The 18,864-nt window shown below is 39.6% G+C and overlaps 1 protein-coding gene across 1 annotated transcript in view; it reads left to right on the top strand.

Annotated features, from left to right (window-relative positions):
• The window catches only part of parp14rs1 (poly(ADP-ribose) polymerase family member 14-related sequence 1), a 72,992-nt gene that overhangs the window by 35,187 nt on the left and 18,941 nt on the right, over positions 1–18,864 (top strand). The window contains exons 11-13 of the mRNA XM_051930546.1: positions 3,665–3,727; positions 4,712–4,888; positions 15,793–15,999. Coding sequence (XP_051786506.1) covers positions 3,665–3,727; positions 4,712–4,888; positions 15,793–15,999 — 447 coding nt within the window. The remainder of the gene's footprint in view (positions 1–3,664; positions 3,728–4,711; positions 4,889–15,792; positions 16,000–18,864) is intronic.

Below are 18,864 nucleotides of genomic sequence, written 5' to 3'. Positions count from 1 at the left end.
TGGGCAGATTGTATCGTCTTGGATCTTGTTCTTTGTCCTTTATTAATACTAAAGCAATTGTAGTTGGTGCCACACCATCTGCCTCCGCTTTTTTATTGGCTTCATTTTCAACATCATGTAGCATGTTTATAGACTTAGCTAATGGATGATCGTTTATGATTTCAGCGACGTTTCTCAGTGTGAGCTCTGTGCATTGCTTGTTTTCAAGAAGGTTCATGCGTTGATAAATTGCGTCATCTGGATCTAACACGTAGATCTGTGCAAATTTGCGTTTGTGATTTGGTGCAGGGTGCACTGTTCCAATCCGATGCAATATTTGTCCACACACGCAAAAGCAGTATGGGCCATTCCCAGGTGGTGGCTTGATATTTACTCTGGTAGACGCAAAAGCAAATGAACTATTGTAGGATCTAATGCAGTCCATAAAGCTTTTACTTTCGGGGATATTGTAAGTCAAAAGCTTCCGTAGATACTGTGGATATTCATCCAAAGGAGGCAGCCTAACCTGACCTTTTTGACAACAACGTGTAAACTCATTAGTTGTCCTGCCAGTCGTTTCTTCAGGGAAGTTAAGTGAATGACAATGACTGCAAATGACAGTCATTCACCTGAACACCAGCAAAACCAAGGAGCTGGTGGTGGATTTTAGGAGGCCCAGACCCCTCATAGACCCAGTGATCATCAAAGGTGACTGTGTGCAGATGGTGCAGACCTATAAATATCTGGGAGTGCAGCTGGACGATAAATTAGACTGGACTGCCAATACTGATTCTCTGTGCAAGAAAGGACAAAGCCGGTTATACTTCCTTAGAAGGCTGGCTTCCTTCAACATCTGCAATAAGATGCTGCAGATGTTCTATCAAACAGTTGTGGCGAGCGCCCTCTTCTACGCAGTGGTGTGCTGGGGAGGCAGCATTAAGAGGAAAGACGCCTCACGCCTGGACAAACTGGTGAGGAAGGCAGGCTCTATTGTTGGCATGGAGCTGGACAGTTTAACATCTGTGGCAGAGCGAAGGGCACTCAACAGGCTCCTATCAATTATGGAGAATCCACTACATCCACTAAACAGTGTCATCTCCAGACAGAAAAGCAGCTTCAGCGACAGACTGCTGTCACTGTCCTGCTCCACAGACAGATTGAGGAGATCGTTCCTCCCCCAAACTATGCGACTCTTTAATTCCACCAGGGGGGGTAAACGTTAATATTTAACATTATACATAGTTATTGTCTGTTTTTTTCACCTGTATTATTATCATTCTTTAATTTAATATTATTTATTGTATCAGTATGCTGCTGCTGAAGAATGTGAATTTCCCATTGGGATTAATAAAGTATCTATCTATCTATCTATCTATTAATCCCAATGAATGTTCATTAACAGTGAACTCATTATAGAATGCGTTGTCAGCTAATTTGAGGAATTGTTCATTGGCCGTGTGTCGTTCCTGTCTTTGGTGTTTTCGTTGTTGGAATACAGAACGTCGTTTATCCTCCCTTTGAGAAGCGCGTTGTAGGCGCCTTTGCTCATTGTGTCTATCCATACGTGCTCATTTTTGGATGTCCGTTAGTTGAGCTCTTTTGTTTTGGAGCCATGACGTCTTTGCTTGGGGTGTTTCCGAAGCGCGTTGTAGGTGTCTGCGTTCATTGTGTCTATCCATGCGGGTTCACCTTTGTATTTCCGTGACTTGAGCTCATTCTTTTTGGAGCCGTGAGTCCTTTTCTGGTGGTGTTTCAGATGCGTGCTGTAGCCGCCTGCGTGCATTGTCTATCCATGCGGGTTCGTTTTTGTATTTCCGTGACTTGAGCGCATTCTTTGTGGAACTGTGAGTCCTTTTGCTTCTGGTGTTTTAGAAGCGCATTGTAGCAGCCTGCGTTTATTGTGTCTATCTATGCGGGATCGTGTGTGTATTTCCGTTAGTTCAGCTGTTTCTTTTTGGAGCCGTGACTCCGTTAGCTATACTTGGTTTACTGTTATGAATTATAATGGCACTTACGTTTAATGCGGAGCGTTCGTTTATTGTGTTTATCCATCTGCTCTTGTCTCGGTATTTTCTGTGACTTATTATTACTGTATAGGCGCTTGCGTTGTAGGTGCCAGCGTACATATGCTGTGTAGTGTGGACGTGTGGGGTTTCTGTACTGTACTACTGGAATGCGATTGAAATATGCGCTGAATTTTGTCGTTTCTGTTGTTAGTTGGTTTGAGCCGTGACTCCTTTCGCAAGCGCATTGTAGGCGCGCTCACAGCATGGACCTTTGGGGATTCCGTACATCCGGTGTGCCCTGCGCCCCGCGGTTTGAGACGTGAATCCTTTCGTTTTTGAGCCGTGACTCCTTTCGCAAGCGCGTTGTAGGCGCGTACGTTGTCACAGTATGGACCTTTGGTTTGAGCCCTTGAATCCTTTCGTTTTTGAGCCGTGACTCTTTGTTTGAGCCGCGCGCGTTGTCACAGCATGGACCTTTGGGGAGTTGGGGATGCCGTACATCCGGTTAGCCATCCGCCCTGTGCCCATCCGGTTTACAACCTTTGGTTAGTAATATGGATACGTTGAAAATCTAATGTTTTTAAACAGCCAGAATTATTTGGGAAAATTAGCCTAACTAGAAATAATCTAGAAAAGAAGGTTTGAACTATGCAGCAATCATAAACTGAAGTCTAACTATTTCTCAGTTTATTATCAAAAACGTCAAACTGAGCAAATTAAAGAGCATGTGTTATTTTTACGTTTGTCTTCTTATTAGATGTGCCAAAAAAAAATGTTTATTTTTTTATAGGTGACATGGTGACTTCTCTAAAGTTTGTATTTCATATCTTGGTCTGGCCTCTGCCTGTGTGGAATTTTCCCATCTTCACCTGTTTATTATCCAGATATTTTTATCTAGATACACTGATTTCCCCCCATATCTCAATTTCATAAAGGATAACTTGATCTTGTATGGATATATGATGAATGTATTAATAATTTAGCCTTGTAATAGACTGGCATCACATTCAAGGCTGCCACATTAAGAAGTGACTCCCCTTTATTCTAGTAGTATTCTAGTATCAGCAAGTTAGGAATGTGCAGTAGATAAATGGATGGATTACTTGCAACCAAGAGTCAGAAACCTTGTCAAGTATTAAAAGAATGCCTAGAACACATGCTAAAATCTGACTTCTGCAGTAGTATGTAAAATGTGTGCTGGTCCATTTACAGGTTTCATCAGCTAATATACATCTAGTACCTGTGTACAATATATAGTATCTGCTAAAGATGATACACAGAGCAGTACATAAAGTGACCTTTACATAATACATTTTAAATTTTTTAACTTGAGGCTTTGAATCTGAAAACCAAAAAAAAAAATCTCTTATCTTAAAGGCTAGTAATTTAGTGAGCATCTTTATGTGTTATCATCTTTGATGACTGATAACGGAGAGCGGCTGATTACTACCTAAAGAAGCTCGTTTTCTAGACACAAAGGCTGATCAGAAATCATTTGGGGAAAAAAAACCTGTGATATACTAATCGAGTATTTTGTTGTTAATTCTATTTGCCTTCCCTATGTGAATGTATTGGGCTTTTCATAAGAGATTTTCAGATGTCTGTTGATAAGGCTTTTTGCAACAACAAAAAAAAAACACATATTTAACCTTGTATCCTGTTTCATTTTTCTGTTTAAGGTGTTTCCAAAGCAATCTTAGATCAGGCTGGGCCGATGGTTGAACGTGAGTGCCAAATGCTGGGTAAGTGCCAAATGTTGGTTAATTTTTCAATTGTAAAACTATGAATAAGTTCTTAAACTAAAAATTAAAAACAATTATTGAACAGTTAAAATAATATAAATTCAGGTGCAGATGTATTTTGATATCTCAAGGCATCCAACTAAGGGTGTAAAACAGCAAAGGTTAAAGAAGGTCAGTTTTGTCATACTGGCTTACTTGTTGTGATATAATTTTTAGGATGATTATTTACTGTGTACAATATGTCTGTTTGATATGGTATTTTCAGTGGAAAATTGTTAATGATAGCTAAAGGCTTTCAGGAGTTCGCACTTACAGCTTGAGTAACAATTACATGCATTATGTATTAAAATATTAAGGTATCAGAAAAAAAAAACATTTTGTAGTGCTTAATTCAAACTCTTTCTATGCAATTCTAGTATTGCTACTGATGAACTTTGTATGTTGTATGGCAATTTGAATGTTGCATGTGCAACAAAAATAAATGTCAATTGCCTAAATGTCAATTGCTTCCACCCTAACTCATCCATGTCTACTTTTTCCATAAAGTGTGCAATAATACAGGCAGTAGAGCTACAAATAGTGCTCATATTGATACTTCTTAAGGTGTTTTGTTATATTTTGTGATATTGTACATATTCTGCAAATAAACATAACAATATAAAATACCAATGGAAAATTATAGCATCCATATTAACTTTTAATAATAATAACATAATAAAAGAAAGAGTAATTGCAGCTGAAGCAACTGAAATTATGTAGAGATGGTTTCTTTTCTCATCGTTAAACTTTTAAATATTCCAGACAGCAAAATGGGATTTTCTAATCTATATTTTCTTGAGGTGTGTGTGTATGTGTGTTTGTGAGTGTTTGTAATTTCTGGCAGGAGGAAGTGTATAAAATGTCATAATACAGTGCAATCCAAGCCATTAAATCAGTTCTGATAGCCTTTGTTTAATATTTTGTTCTCTGCCTTCCTTTCTCCAGCTACACAAACTCAAAATGGACTGATAGTAACAAAATCTGGAAATCTGCAGTGTACTTATATAATTCACTTAGCTGGTCGGAAAGATGCCTCTGGTATTAAGGAGATGGTAAAACAATCTCTTCAGCAGTGTGAGCATCTTAAGTTATCATCAGTGTCCTTCCCTGCCTTGGGAACTGGTGAGTTTAACTTAATCCATTTCCTATATGATGATCTGTTCCTATGCCTGTTTCCACCCATTTTCTTCTAAAATATTACTACTTTTCTGGTTTTTACCTTATTTTACGCAATGCTGTTTATCTCTTCTGAGCTACAGTCGTGTCATTGTTTAGTCACATTGCATGTTTTTAATTATTTTATTATAACTTGTTTTATTTCTTAATTGTACCACTTTGTTTTTGATTGCACGGTGTTGTAAATGTCTTTTTATGATGCTATGATAAGCACTATATAGAGGAAAGCTTAAGTGGTTTATTTTCAAAAAGTTATTCATTGTAGTTCAGTAATTGCTGTGAAAGCTGAATTTGTAGCATTTTCAGATTGTGGTTTTACACCTTACTAACTTAACTGGATTTCCTTTCTAGCATAACAGCAAATTAAACATGTAAAACTCCCAAATAGGATTACTTACTAACAATGTACAGTAGATTGCTTAATGATGATAATGATTGGAGAATTACATTACTTGTCTCTAAAATGGGATCTATATATGCTGTCAGGTATTTATATTAAACTTTTTACATTTATTAAAAACATAAACCCACAACTAATCATAGTTCTGTGAATTTAAATTCTTTGGCCTATGTAATATGCGTTTCCATGAAAATGTATTGTCATAAATTTATTCCAAGTGACATTACAGTTCATCTCTGTTCAAATTTGTTTCATTCTGCATAGTAAAATTAAATTCTTGCTTCCATATCTCCTACAAACTTCAATGACAGTAATACAATATCAACAACAGAGCAAAAAAAAAGAATAAATACAACAGCTTATACTGAATATAACATATACCGTATATACTATACTATTATATATATATATATAGTTGTGTCTGTGTGTTCTCGTGCATACTTAAAGTAATTTTGTGACCTCAGGATAAAAACTGTCCCTTAATCTTAATATTAACACTAATGGAGAATAGTGATTATGCAGCATAGTTGAGGACTTTAAAAATGCTAAATGTATTTCAAAGGCAGCATGCAATTTTTAATGCCGATTTTACCACTCTCTGAAGTGCTTTATTATCTTGAGATGAGCAGGTACCATACTAGTATATTTTGTAGCCAGTGAATATGGATACACTGTGCACATGTAGAAGTTGGTGATCATAGATGAAGACATCTATGCTTTATTCAGATGCCATAAGTAAAAATATTAGCTTGACTTCTTGACTTGCAAGTGATGACTCCCAAGAAAATTAAAGATGCTGACCCTATTCACAAGAATCCCTTTGAAACAAATGGAATTGTGACCTGCATCCTGCTTCCTGAATTTTACCATTACTTTATAGCTATTGCTGCCCAGGTACCAGTGTGTTTGGAGGCAAATCTCTTCTCTTCAAGACCTCTCTTTTATTGCTGGTGATGAGGCGTATGACATATGGTATTAACCTCAAATGTAATGATGGATTTGGAGCTATATATAGCAACACAGATGAGCAAGGAGCACATCAGTGGGCTCAGCACACTACCCTGAGAAGTACATGTCTTGAGTGTCAGTAAGAGGATGTCATTCTGCCAATCAGTACATTTTGAGATATGACAGTTAGGGAGTTCAAAATCCAGTTGCAGTGGTTGACATGAAGTCTAAAAAGTCTAGGAATCTGGTGATGGTATAACAATGCTAAATGTGAATAATGTGAATTTATTTATCTATGAACATTACTCTGGCATATCATCTATAAGCCAGAATGGTTTAAAGTGGAGCAGAATGGCATCCTCTTTCTACCAGTTGGAACGATATGCAAACAAGAGTTGGTCCAAACTGGAATATTATTTTTAATGTGTCTCAGCACCAGTCACTGAGAGCATTGCTTTGTATAGGAGTAAATACTTTTGGTCTATAGTCATAGCAACATTCCACTTTTGTTTTCTTTCACACAGTGATAAGTATTTCCTTTATAAAGAAGGTGGGTAATACAGAGTATCTAAATAATATGTTAAAGATGTGATTGAAAATGCCAACTAATTGGTCTCTACAGTTTAAATTTCTATAGCCTTCACATAATGTCCTGCACAGAGCTTATTATGAAATCCTTCTCAAACATACTTCAATCTGGTTTTTGAAAGTTCTGTGTTTATTATGTCAGTGGTGTGTCTTATTAACTGCAGTATCAGTAAATATCAGTAATGCTTCATGCATAGTTTTCAGATGTACATATTGTAGTGAAAAGCAAAGTTCAGGGTTGTTGTTATGCTACTCTTTTGCTCAGTGTGACTTTTACCCGTGGTGCAGTTATCTTGGTTGTCATGCACAGCAGCAGCGTGGTGTAGTTGATGCCTCACAGACTTGATGTATAGACACACACTAAAAGCACTCGGTACTTTGAGCTAGAGCAATGATCTGTTAAGAAGCATTTGTTTCAGCAATTTAAATGATACTGCTGAATACTTCTGGATACCATGCAGTTAATTATTAAAGGCTTCCTGGTTTCTTTGTCGTGGACAATTTTTGACCCACACTGCATAGAAAACCACAACATTATTATTACAATTAGAGCACATTTTAGCTTTATTAGATTTTTGGTTGCCCAGTGAGTCTCTAGTATCATTTGCACTTTAAAGTCTAGATCCTTAACCACAAGCCCAAATTCCCCAGGTTTTAATACTTTGACATTTGTTACCTTTTCAAAAAATTTCTTATAATATTGATTTCTTTTATAATGAATCAGTTCTGTTTTTTTGGAAATGTCATTTCTCAGACTTTACAACAATTTATATTTCAAGTCTACTTGTAGCTGCAGGGTGCGTAAGGCAAGATCAAGCCCAAGTTAAACGTGTTCCGAAAGAAATCTCTCAGTCCAAAAGTTTGTTTTAAAAGATTTAGTGAAAATTCCAAGTAAATAGTCCACACAAGAATAAAGAAAAAAGGTTGTTACACATGTAGAATAAAAGGCAAAGATAATATGTGAAAAAATGTTTATTTTATAAAGTTAGATTTTCTTGTCAAACTTCAGTTGTTTCTATACTTAAAAATGCTTTACTTCATCTTCACTACTCTCTAATGTACGGCACTGTATGTTTCATAGAGCATGTTAACTTTCATACTATTGAGTACGTAAGGCACGGTTCAAAACCGTGTGCCCTCCATGCCTTACACACGGCATGGCAGGTCACTAACTCAGACTACTCTATAGTTACAGGGACAAGAAGTAGTTAGAATATACAGATTCAGTTCTACTTGTGGGGGTTATACGAACCTCCCATAGACTACACTAATGTTTAGGCAAACATTTAATATAACTTAGTACCTACCAAATGGCTCTTACACATCTGGCCCCTAATTGTTTATGCTAAGAGCAGAAATCAATTATTTTAACATTACTTAGTAATAGCCTTAACTATTAATGAACTTAAACCAAACTTAAGAAACTTAAAATGTAAACTTATACTGAAATGTAGAAACACAAATACAATTTGAGCAAGAAAATGTTAAGACTAGTCATTTCAATTAATTGCTGCTTCTTGGAGCAGGCACAGTTTGTTCACAGGTATGTCCAGTGTGCTGGTTTTGGTTTGCACACAAACTCTTTTGACTGCTCCTTTTGCATCTGGCATTGTCTTGATGACTTCACCCATTACCCAGGAGTTACGGGGTGTAGTTTCATCTACAATGAGAACAATGTCACCTGGTTCAAAGTTTCTTCCTGGTGTGAGCCATTTTTGATGTTCTTGAAGTATTGGTAAATACTCTTTAGTCCAGGGGTACTCAATCACGGTCCTGGAGGTCCGCAGTGGCTGCAGGTTTTTGCTCCAACCCAATCGCTTAATAAGAAGCACTTACTGCTCAAGTAACACTTCTGCTTCACTTTAGTTGTCTCGCTCGTTAAGATTTTGAACCCTTATTGCTTATTTTAGTCTTAAACAGCTGTAGTCTTGGTTTTTAATTGCTCCTTATTAGCAGTAACATGCAAATGACAAAAGAGACCAGCATTTCTCGATTTAGCTTGTTACCATTTGCACCTCTGTATTTATCGTGCACTAATTGGTTTAATTAAATATTTGGAAGGAAAGTGAAGAGAAAAAAGTGAAGGACTAAGAATCACTCATCCATTTTAGTATTCAGATCATTTGGATGATATCCTTAGAAAGAGGAAGAAAATCCAGGATATGAGAATGACCTGACATAGCAGAGTAAAAGCACTAACAAGCCATGAAATTAAATTATTGGTAAGAATTGCTTTCTAATTAAGCAACCGGGTTAGAACAAAAACCTGCAGCCACTGCGGACCTCCAGGACCATGATTGAGTACCCCTGCTTTAGTCCATCTTTTCCAAACAAATTAGAGAGGTATTGTACTTGTTTCCAATGCCTTTGGGTATACTGGTCATTTTTGGAGAAGAGACCTAGGGGTAGGATGTATTGAGTCTTGAACAATAGCATGTGATTGGGTGGCAGTGCCTCCAGGTCATTTGGGCCATCTGATACCTTTGTGAGAGGTCTTTTGTTTAGGACAGATTCTGTTTCACATATCATTGTATGGAAACGTTCATCATCTAGAGTTTGTTGATTCAGAACTGAGTTTAGGACCTTTCTTATGCTTCTGATTTGTCTTTCCCATGCTCCGCCTTGGTGGGAGGTCATCGGTGGATTAAAGATCCATTCGATTTCTTTCTTCATCATGGCATTGCAAGTATTTTCTTGGTCAGGATTTTTAGCTGCTTCTCATAGCTCTCTTTCTGCTCCAGTAAAATTTGTTCCATTATATGAGCACATGATTTTAACTTGCCCTCTTCTACAAATAAATCTGTGTATAGCATTGATACAAGAATCAGTCTTTAAACTGTATGCAATTTCTAAATGTACTGCTCTTGTTGTTAGGCAAGTGAAAATTACTCCATACATCCTAACTAGACTTCATCGTCTTTTCACTTGGAAGGAGCCAAAATAATCGACTCTGACTTTGGTAAAGGATGGTTTGTCAGGGAGTAGACAATCCACTGGTAAATCTTGACATTTTTTGCTCACCTGTTTTGGCATTGTATCTTCTGCATGTAGTACACTTTTAAATAATCTTTCTAATAGCAGAATTGGCTTGTGGGATCCAATATTTCTGAGGAAAACTGTGCTAGCATGTAGTTACGTCCACAATGTCCATGTTCTTTGTGAATGTGTCGCAAAATGAGAGTATCAACATGTGAATCCTTATGAATGATTGCAGGGTGTTTTGCCTCTTCTGGCCTAGCAGATTTGCTGAGTCTTCCTCCAATTCTCTCAGTATTCCATCTTGCAAGACTGGGTCAAGTTTGTAGATTTTGCTACCTTTCTTTACATGGTGATTTTTGTGTACGGCTTTAATCTCTTCTGGGTAAGCTTGTAATTGACTGAGATGAATAAGTTCCTTTTCTGCTTTAGACAGGTCTTTCAGAGAGAGTGGCTTTAGCTTCATTGTTGATTTGTATTCCTTTTATATGTTCTGTGATTAGTGGTTTTTGTCTTTCTGGGCTGTGTCCAGATTGACTGACCATATACAGTATTGGAATGCCTTTCACTCTTCTTACAGATGCTGTAGCACTTCTTTGAACCTAAGCAACCCTGACACTGCTTTTTTAAGCGTAACCATTCTGAGTACTAGTCAATAAATCTTTTTAACTGTTTCAGTTTTTTCTTCCGTGCTTGATAAACTTACTACATATCCTTTGATTTCTGGGTCATCATTAATTGGAAAGTCCACTTCATATGGTCTCTTTGGCCATTCGTGTTCCAGGTGAAGCAGGAAATTTGGACTTTGAATCCATGTCTTACTTTTGATGAAGCTTTCTGTGGTCAATCCTCTTGATGCCTGGTCTGCTGGGTTTTGTGCAGATGTAATGTACCTCCATTGCGAGGGCTGGGAGTGCTCCCTTATCACTGCAACTCTGTTGACAACAAAGTTTTGTAGCATGCATTTTCATTTGCAATGTACCTTAATATGGTGGTGCTGTCAGTCCAAAAGGTTGACTCTTTAAGGGGAATTTGCAGTTCGTGTTTTAGCATCTTATCTGTTTTGACTGCTACCACTGCTGCTGTAAGTTCTAACCTTAGTATAGTGACAGGTTTCAGTGGAGCCACTCTTGATTTCCCTATTACGAATGAACAATGTCTCATGTTCTTTATTAGTTAGGAGAAAGTAAGAAACAGTGCCATACCCGTCTTCTGAAGCATCTCTAAATTGATGCATTTGTGCAGACATTATATGGCAAAATCCAACTGGTTTAATGTACCTTTTTACATTGTAATCCACAAGTAGCTGCAAATCGCCCATCTATTTTTTCCATTGCTGGACATACTTAACTTCCACTTCTTCGTCCCACCCATATTTCTCTTTACACAGTTCCCTTAAAATAAGTTTAGCGGGCAATATAACTGGTGCTAAAAATCCAAGTGGATCACATATTGAACTGACCACTGACAGAATACCACATCTTGTAGCAGGCTTATCTTGCAGCTTTACTTGGAACTTGAAACTGGCAGTCTGTGTGCACCATTGAACACCTAAGGATCTTTCAACTGGCAAAAAAATCATGGCTTAAGTCTAAGTTCTTCTAATCAATTGCCCTGTCTTCTTCCAGAATGGACAATTAGACTGATCTGCTATTGCTAATCCATTTTGTAAGATGGAACCCTCCCTTAAAACACAGGGCTTAAAGATCTTTGGACAATTTTATGGCTTGTTCTTCTTTAGCAACTAACTTTAAACAGTCATCAACATAGAAATTATGAAGCACAGTGCTAACTGCTTCTTCAGATGCTATGCCTGGCATTCTTTGCTGTTCTTCGTAAAGCATAAGAAGCACAACTGGGGGAGGAAGTAGCACCAAAAAGATGTACTGTCATTTTGTAATCCTCTAGTCCATTGTTTAGATTACCTTCAGGCCACCACAGGAAATGAAGTAGATCAGTGTCTTTATCTGGAGCCTTCACTTGATAAACATTGATTTGATATCTGCCATGAGAGCAATTGGCTGCTCTGTGAATCTTGTAAAAACTCCAATGAGTGTATTAGTTAATTCGGGTCCTTTCAGCAACTGTTCATTTAGTGAGAAGCCTCGATAAGTGGCTGTACAGTCAAAAACCACACTAATTTTATTTTTGTTTGGATGATATACTCCATGATGAGGGATGTACCACACTTTCTTTTTTTGAGTGACAGGTGTTCAGTGGGTACTTTAATAGCATATCCTTTGTCTAAAATTTTTTAATCCTCATGTGTTGTTGGATTCCTTGTTAGTTTTTTCTTGAGGCCAATAGCACACCATTCAGCAGTACAGTGATTGTTTGACACTTTAAGTGTCTAATCTTTAAAAGGCAGATTAATGCAATAGTGTCCATCCACTAGCTTGGCAGACTCTTAGGCTATGCACATGAACTTAATGTCCTTCTGTGACATGTCCTCCTTCTCCTCCTTCTCATAACTGCGCTCTGGAAAGTCTGTATTGTATTGCTGGAGTAACATTTGTTCTATTTCCATTATTGACACACAATTGACTGAGTAACTTTGCAGTCTTTTATTGTCTGTCCCCTTTATTAGGCCATTAATAATCCATCCAAGAGCCGTCTTCACAGCATAAGGTCCTTCATCTTTACAGTTTATGACTTGCCATGGCTCCATGGCTTTAGAGACATTTGTACCTGTTAACAAACCTACTTCAGCCTTTATCTGGGGTAGATGTACGTCTTTGATATAAGACCATCTTGTGAGATCTTCTTGCATAGGAATGTTCTTCCTTTTCACTGATATAAAGGTCAGTGTGTACACCTCTAGCAATTCAATAAACATGTTTTCTTCTACCCCACAGACTTGTAACTCCGATAAAACTGAACATTTTACTAATTTCTGTTTATTTACTTTATCCCTTTCTACATTACTTATATGGACTTGAGCTTTTCTTCCAGGAAGATTTAACTGCTCTTACAAGCTTTCTGTGCAAAATGTTGCTGTGCTGCCAAAGTCTATTAGAGCATGTTTCTACACATTTTTCATTAATTTTAGACTTAACTTTAACTGGAATCACAGCTAAGACATTCTTAACTGGCCCCGGTAGCAGTACAAGTCTCTAGTGGTTCCACAGAAATATTTGAAGAAGAAATGTTCTTCCTTTCTGACTTAGCGTTCTCCTTTTTAGGAGGTGTGGCTTTATCGTTGATATCCATTTCCTTATCCATATGCAAAATGACTGGATGTAAATGAGAGCATATTTGGCATTTAATTTTTTTCTGCACAGTCTTTACTAAGATGTACTTGTTTAAGGCACTTAAAGCATAAGCTGTTAGATCTTAAAAAGTCCAATTTTACTTTCATATGTTAGTTTCTGGATTTCACTGCATGCAACAAGATTGTGACTTTCATTGCAAAAAACACAGTGCTTACCACATGCACAACCAGCAGTCTCTCACTTTTTGACTGAGGTGTCTGTCACACCTTTTTTTTGGCAGCAACAGCAAAGCTTGTAGCAAAACTGCTTTTTCTAAGGCCGAATTTCCGTGGAAACTTCCCTTGATCAGTCTTGTCCTTTTACTTCTTAAAGGTATGGCTTTGAGGGGCTGTGCTGTACACAGGATCCAAAGCTGTGTTGCCTGTTCTTCCAGAACGTCCACTAGGTTGACGAGTCATGCTTGTCTGCCTTCCGTACTTTCGATACTCTGAGCTACATGTTGCCTTGGTCCTAGTAGGTCTTGTAGTACGAAGGTTATCGCTACTTTCAAATTCATGTCCGTCCTTTAATGTTCATACAGCCACCAAGAAAGACCGCATAATCCATCAGACCTTCTCCATCGTTTGCCTTTATTTGTGGGCCACCCTTTGGCTTTCCTCGTGTATGCATTTGGTGTCCATGGTTGGTTTCCATAAAAGCTTTCGAGCTTCATTCTGGCCTTTTTGTAACCTTTTGCCGGTGGGGGCAAACCTTTAGTAAATTGTGATAAGAAGTCCAATTTATCCCGAGGGTTCTCCACCACCTCATCAATAGCACGGTCAAAAGCTCCAATAAAATCTACATAGTTCATTGGATCGCCATCAAATATTGGGATCTTTCTATACAGCACATGATGTACTTATGCCTTATTTTGCTGTTCATTCTGCTGTTCATAATGCTGTTGGTGAGGTTCAAATTTCTATATGAAACGTTATGAATACATGTGTCATATGGTTCTTCATTTCTCACATCTGGTTTCTCAGGAACATTATAGGAATTTGCTTTACTTGGACTACGACTGCTTCCTTTAAGAGCTCTCAATTTTGCATTGGATTCTGCAATTGCAGATTCTAACGCCAGTTGATCTCTTTTAGCCTTTAGCTGTGCTTCTTCAAATTCTCTTTTGGCTTTCAACTGTGCCTCTTCTATATCTAGAGTCTGTTGTCTTTTTTGAACCTCAGCTCTGGCTAACAGCACAGCATGCATTGTTTCTACAGTCCTGTGGACATTAACTGTGGTAGCCGATGAACTTGCTTGACATTTAGTTTTTACAGAAACTTGAGAAACACTGTCGGCAGGAGTGATATCATCGACAAATTTGTACACTTTGAACTGGTTTTCACAATCAGGAGGTTGTTTATTGAGGCTTTTATTTTGACGCGCTTTCCATACCCCAGTCCACTGTCTTTCCAAAAAATGCATATAAAGTCTTGAGTATAGCATCAAAACCTTTACATAGCCTCTTTTGTTTGTCCTCGTCGCTTTACATGAAAAGGAATTTGTCATTTAAACTTTTGTATTCCATTCTCATAATGTAGAAGCCTGTCTTAATGGTTGTGTTTTTCACAGTTAGTTAGATTCACTTTTTTGTAAATCCTTTATGTAATTCATCAATCTGGATAAATTTCCATATCTTCTGTCTATTTCCAAGTGAAGATCAACACCTGGTTCTGAAGGGTTGGCCAGTAGCATGCGTCCAGAGATTAACCCATGCTGTGGTGGAACGGCAAACTGCTTTGCTGTCGTCTTGGAGATGGTCCTCCTCTGTTGCGTCACAATCATCGGGGTAACCACTCAGGCTTCTGTGCAGAGTTTGATATCTCCTCGGGCTTCCGGGTAGAGATGTTATGTCGATCAAGCACCAGGACAGGTTATTTAAGCTCCTTTATCTTAGTTTATATAGTCACACAAGGAGCGCTAGCAGTTCTTTCAAATGTTTAACTCCGATCAGATGACAAAGATTAAAGTGCCTGTAGAGTCTTTCAAGTCCTTGCTCTGTCCTCCATCGCAGCTCAATGTCTGACTTAAACAGGCAAGTGTCTTTCTTTTAATCTTAGGCAGGTTTTAAACTTTTAGTGTAGCTGCGGATGCATAAGGCAGGATCAAGCACAGGTAAAACGCTTGGCAAAAGAAATCACTCAGTCTAAAAGTTTGTTTTAAAAGATTTAGTGAAAATTTAAAGCAAATAGTCCACACAAGAATAAAGAAAAAAGGTTGTTACACACGTAGAATAAAAAGCAAAAATAATATGTGAAAAAATGAGCTTTTCTTGTCAAACTTCAGTTGTTTCTATACTTAAAAATGCTTTACTTCATCTTCAGTACGCTCTAACGTATGGCACTGTACATTTAATAGAGCACATTAACTTCCATACTATTGAGTACGTAAGGGATGGTTCAAAACCATGTGCCCTCCATGCCTTACACACGTCATGGCAGGTCACTAACTGAGACTATTCTATAGTTACTTGGGCAAAAAGTAGTTAGAATATACCAATTCAATTCTACTTGTGGGAGTTATAGGAACCTCCCATAGACTATGCACTAATATTTAGGCAAACATTTAATATAACGTAAGTAACTAGCAAATGGCTCTTACACTACTAAATCTCCATTCCTTTTATATTTCTATGAGGAATAAATGTTTTTATAATAATTTACTTTTAAAGTAATGTATTGTTTTTACAGGACAAGCAGGCATTGACCCTTCACTGGTAGCTAATGCAATGATTGACTGTATTGTTGAGTTTGCCAGCAAATCCAACGTACAGTCTTTGAAGAAAATCAGAATTGTGATATTCCAAACTAATATGGGAGAAGTGTTTTATGAAAGCATGAAAGCAAAAGAAGGTACTGCTCTCCCATCACAGGAAAGCTGGTGGACAAAATTATTACGTAAGTTATGGTGTTTTCAAAAGTATAGTTGTTAGCTTAATTAGATACTTTTTCATACTTTTAAACAATTCCTTTCAATTTACTTTTAACAATTAATGGAATCTTAAAGGGGTAAGTTGAGTCTTTCTTCCATTCTAGTACAGTAAACCATCATTTACTTTTGGGTGGTTGTATATACACTTGACAGAGCTTCAATAAGAAAAATTAACTCATTAGTGAAATTTCCAGTCTCGGGTAACTCCAAGGTTATCAGTCACTCATAAGGCACAGACATATGTTTATAATTATTTGAGTAAGGATTAGTTATGGTCTCCTGGGTTCTTCCGCTGAAGTTAAATGTCTTGATTGTTAGATCATTGCAGAAAAAACACATTTTGATCCAAATATGAATAATATTATCCAATTTCAAACTTAAAAACCTCATTTTCATTTTATTCATTACAATTTACTCAGTACTGCTGTTCTTTCCATCCATCTATCCATCCTCTTTTGCTTATCCGAGATTGGGTTGCTGGGGCAGCAGTTTGAGCAGAAATGCCCAGACTTCCCTCTCCCCAGCCACTTCTGCTAGCTCTTCCGGGGGAATCCCGAGGTGTTCCCAGGCCAGCCAAGAGTCCCTCCAGCATGTCCTTGGTCTTCCCCGGGGCCTCCTCCCGGTTAGACGTGCCCGGAACACCTCACCAGGGAGGCATCCTGATCAGATGCCCAAGCCACTTCATCTGACTCCTCATGATGTGGAGGAGCAGTGGCTCTACTCTGAGTCCCTCCCAGATGACTGAGCTTCTCACCCAATCTTTAAGGGAAAGCCTAGACACCCTGCAGAGGAAACTCATTTCAGCAGCTTGTATTCGTGATCTAATTCTTTCGGTCACTACCCACAGCTCATGACCATAGGTAAGGGTAGGAACGTAGATCACCCAGTAAATTTAGAGCTTTGCCTTATGGTTCAGCTCCTTTTTTGCCACGACAGACTGATGCAGAGCTCGCATCACTGCGGATGCCGCACCGATCCCGCTTGTCGATCTCCCGCTCCATTCTTCCCTCACTCGTGAACAAGACCCCAAGATACATGAACTCCTCCACTTGGGGCAGGATCTAGCTCCCAACCCTGAGAGGGCACTCTACCCTTTTCTGGCAGAGGACCATGGTCTTGGATTTGGAGGTGCTGATTCCCATCCCAGCCGCTTCACACTCGGCTGCAAACCGATTCAGAGAGAGCTGATGATCACGGCCTAATGAAGCAAACAGAACAACATCATCTGCAAAAAGCAGTGACCCAATCCTGAGCCCACCAAACCCCCCTCAACGCCCTGGCTGTGCCTAGAAATTCTTTCCATAAAAGTTATGAAATGAATCGGTGACAAAGGGCAGCCCTGGTGGAGTCCAACTCTCACCGGAAATGGCTTTGACTTACTACCGGTAATGCAGAGGAAGCTCTGACACCGGTTGTACAGGGACAGAACAGCCCTTATCAGGGGATCCGGTACCCCATACTCCCGGAGCACCCCCCACAGGATTCCCCGAGGGACATGGTCAAATGCCTTTTCCAAGTCCACAAAACACATGTAGACTGATTGGGCAAACTCCCATGCACCCTCCAGGACCCTGCCAAGGGTGTAGAGCTGGTCCACTGTTCCGCGACCAGGACGAAAACCACAATCAGAGGTTTGACTATCTGATGGACCCTCCTCTCCAGGACCCCCGAATAGACTTTTCCAGGGAGGCTGAGGAGTGTGATCCCTCTGTAGTTGGAACACACTCTCCGGTCCCCCTTCTTAAAGAGGGGGACCACCACCACCCTGGTCTGCCAATCCAGAGGCACTGTCCCCGATGTCCATGCGATGTTGCAGAGGTGTGTCAACCAAGACAGTCCTACAACATCCAGAGCCTTGAAGAACTCCGGGCGTATCTCCTCCACTCCTGTAGCCCTGCCACCAAGGAGGATTTTGCCCACCTCGGTGACCTCAGTCCCAGAGATGGGAGAGCCCAACTCCGAGTCCCCAGGCTCTGCTTTCTCATTGGAAGGCATGTTAGTGGGATTGAGGAGGTCTTCAAAGGACTCCCCCCACCGACCCACAACATCCCGAGTTGAGGTCAGCAGCGCACCATCCCCACCATATACAGTGTTGGACACTGCACCGCTTCCCCCTCCTGAGACGCCAGATGGTGGACCACAATCTCCTCAAAGCCATCTGGAAGTCGTTCTCCATGGCCTCCCCAAACTCCTCCCATGCCCGAGTTTTTGCTTCAGCAACCACCGAAGACGCATTCCACTTGGCCTGCCAGTACCTATTAGCTGCCTCCAGAGTCCCACAGTACAAAAAGGTCCTGTAGGACTTCTTCTTCAGCTTGATAGCATCCCTCACCACCGGTGTCCACCGACGGGTTCGGGGATTGCCGCCACGTCAGGCACGGACCACCTTACAGCCACAGCTCCAGTCAGCCGCCTCAACAATAGAGACACGGAACATGGCCCTTTCAGACTCAATGTCCCCCACCTCCCTCGGTACGTGGTCAAAGTTCTGCTAGAGGTGGGAGTTGAAGCTACTTCTGACAAGGGACTCTGCCAGACATTCCCAGCAGACCCTCACGATACATTTGGGCATTCCAGGCCTGACTGGCATCCTCCCCCACCATCGAAGCCAACTCACCACCAGGTGGTGATCAGTTGACGGCTCCGCCCCTCTCTTCACCTGAGTGTCCAAGACATGTGGCCACAAGTCCGACAACACGACCACAAAGTTGATCGGCAAACTGAGGCCTAGGGTGTCATGGTGCCAGGTGCACATATGGACACTCCTATGCCTGAACATGGTGTTCGTTATGGACAATCCGTGACACGCATAGAAGTCCAATTAGAAAACA

The sequence above is a fragment of the Erpetoichthys calabaricus genome, chromosome 8, assembly GCF_900747795.2.
Source record: "Erpetoichthys calabaricus chromosome 8, fErpCal1.3, whole genome shotgun sequence".
Taxonomy (NCBI): Eukaryota; Metazoa; Chordata; class Cladistia; order Polypteriformes; family Polypteridae; genus Erpetoichthys; species Erpetoichthys calabaricus.
Note: the sequence above shows the minus strand (reverse complement) of the source record. Positions and strands in the feature narration are given on the sequence as shown.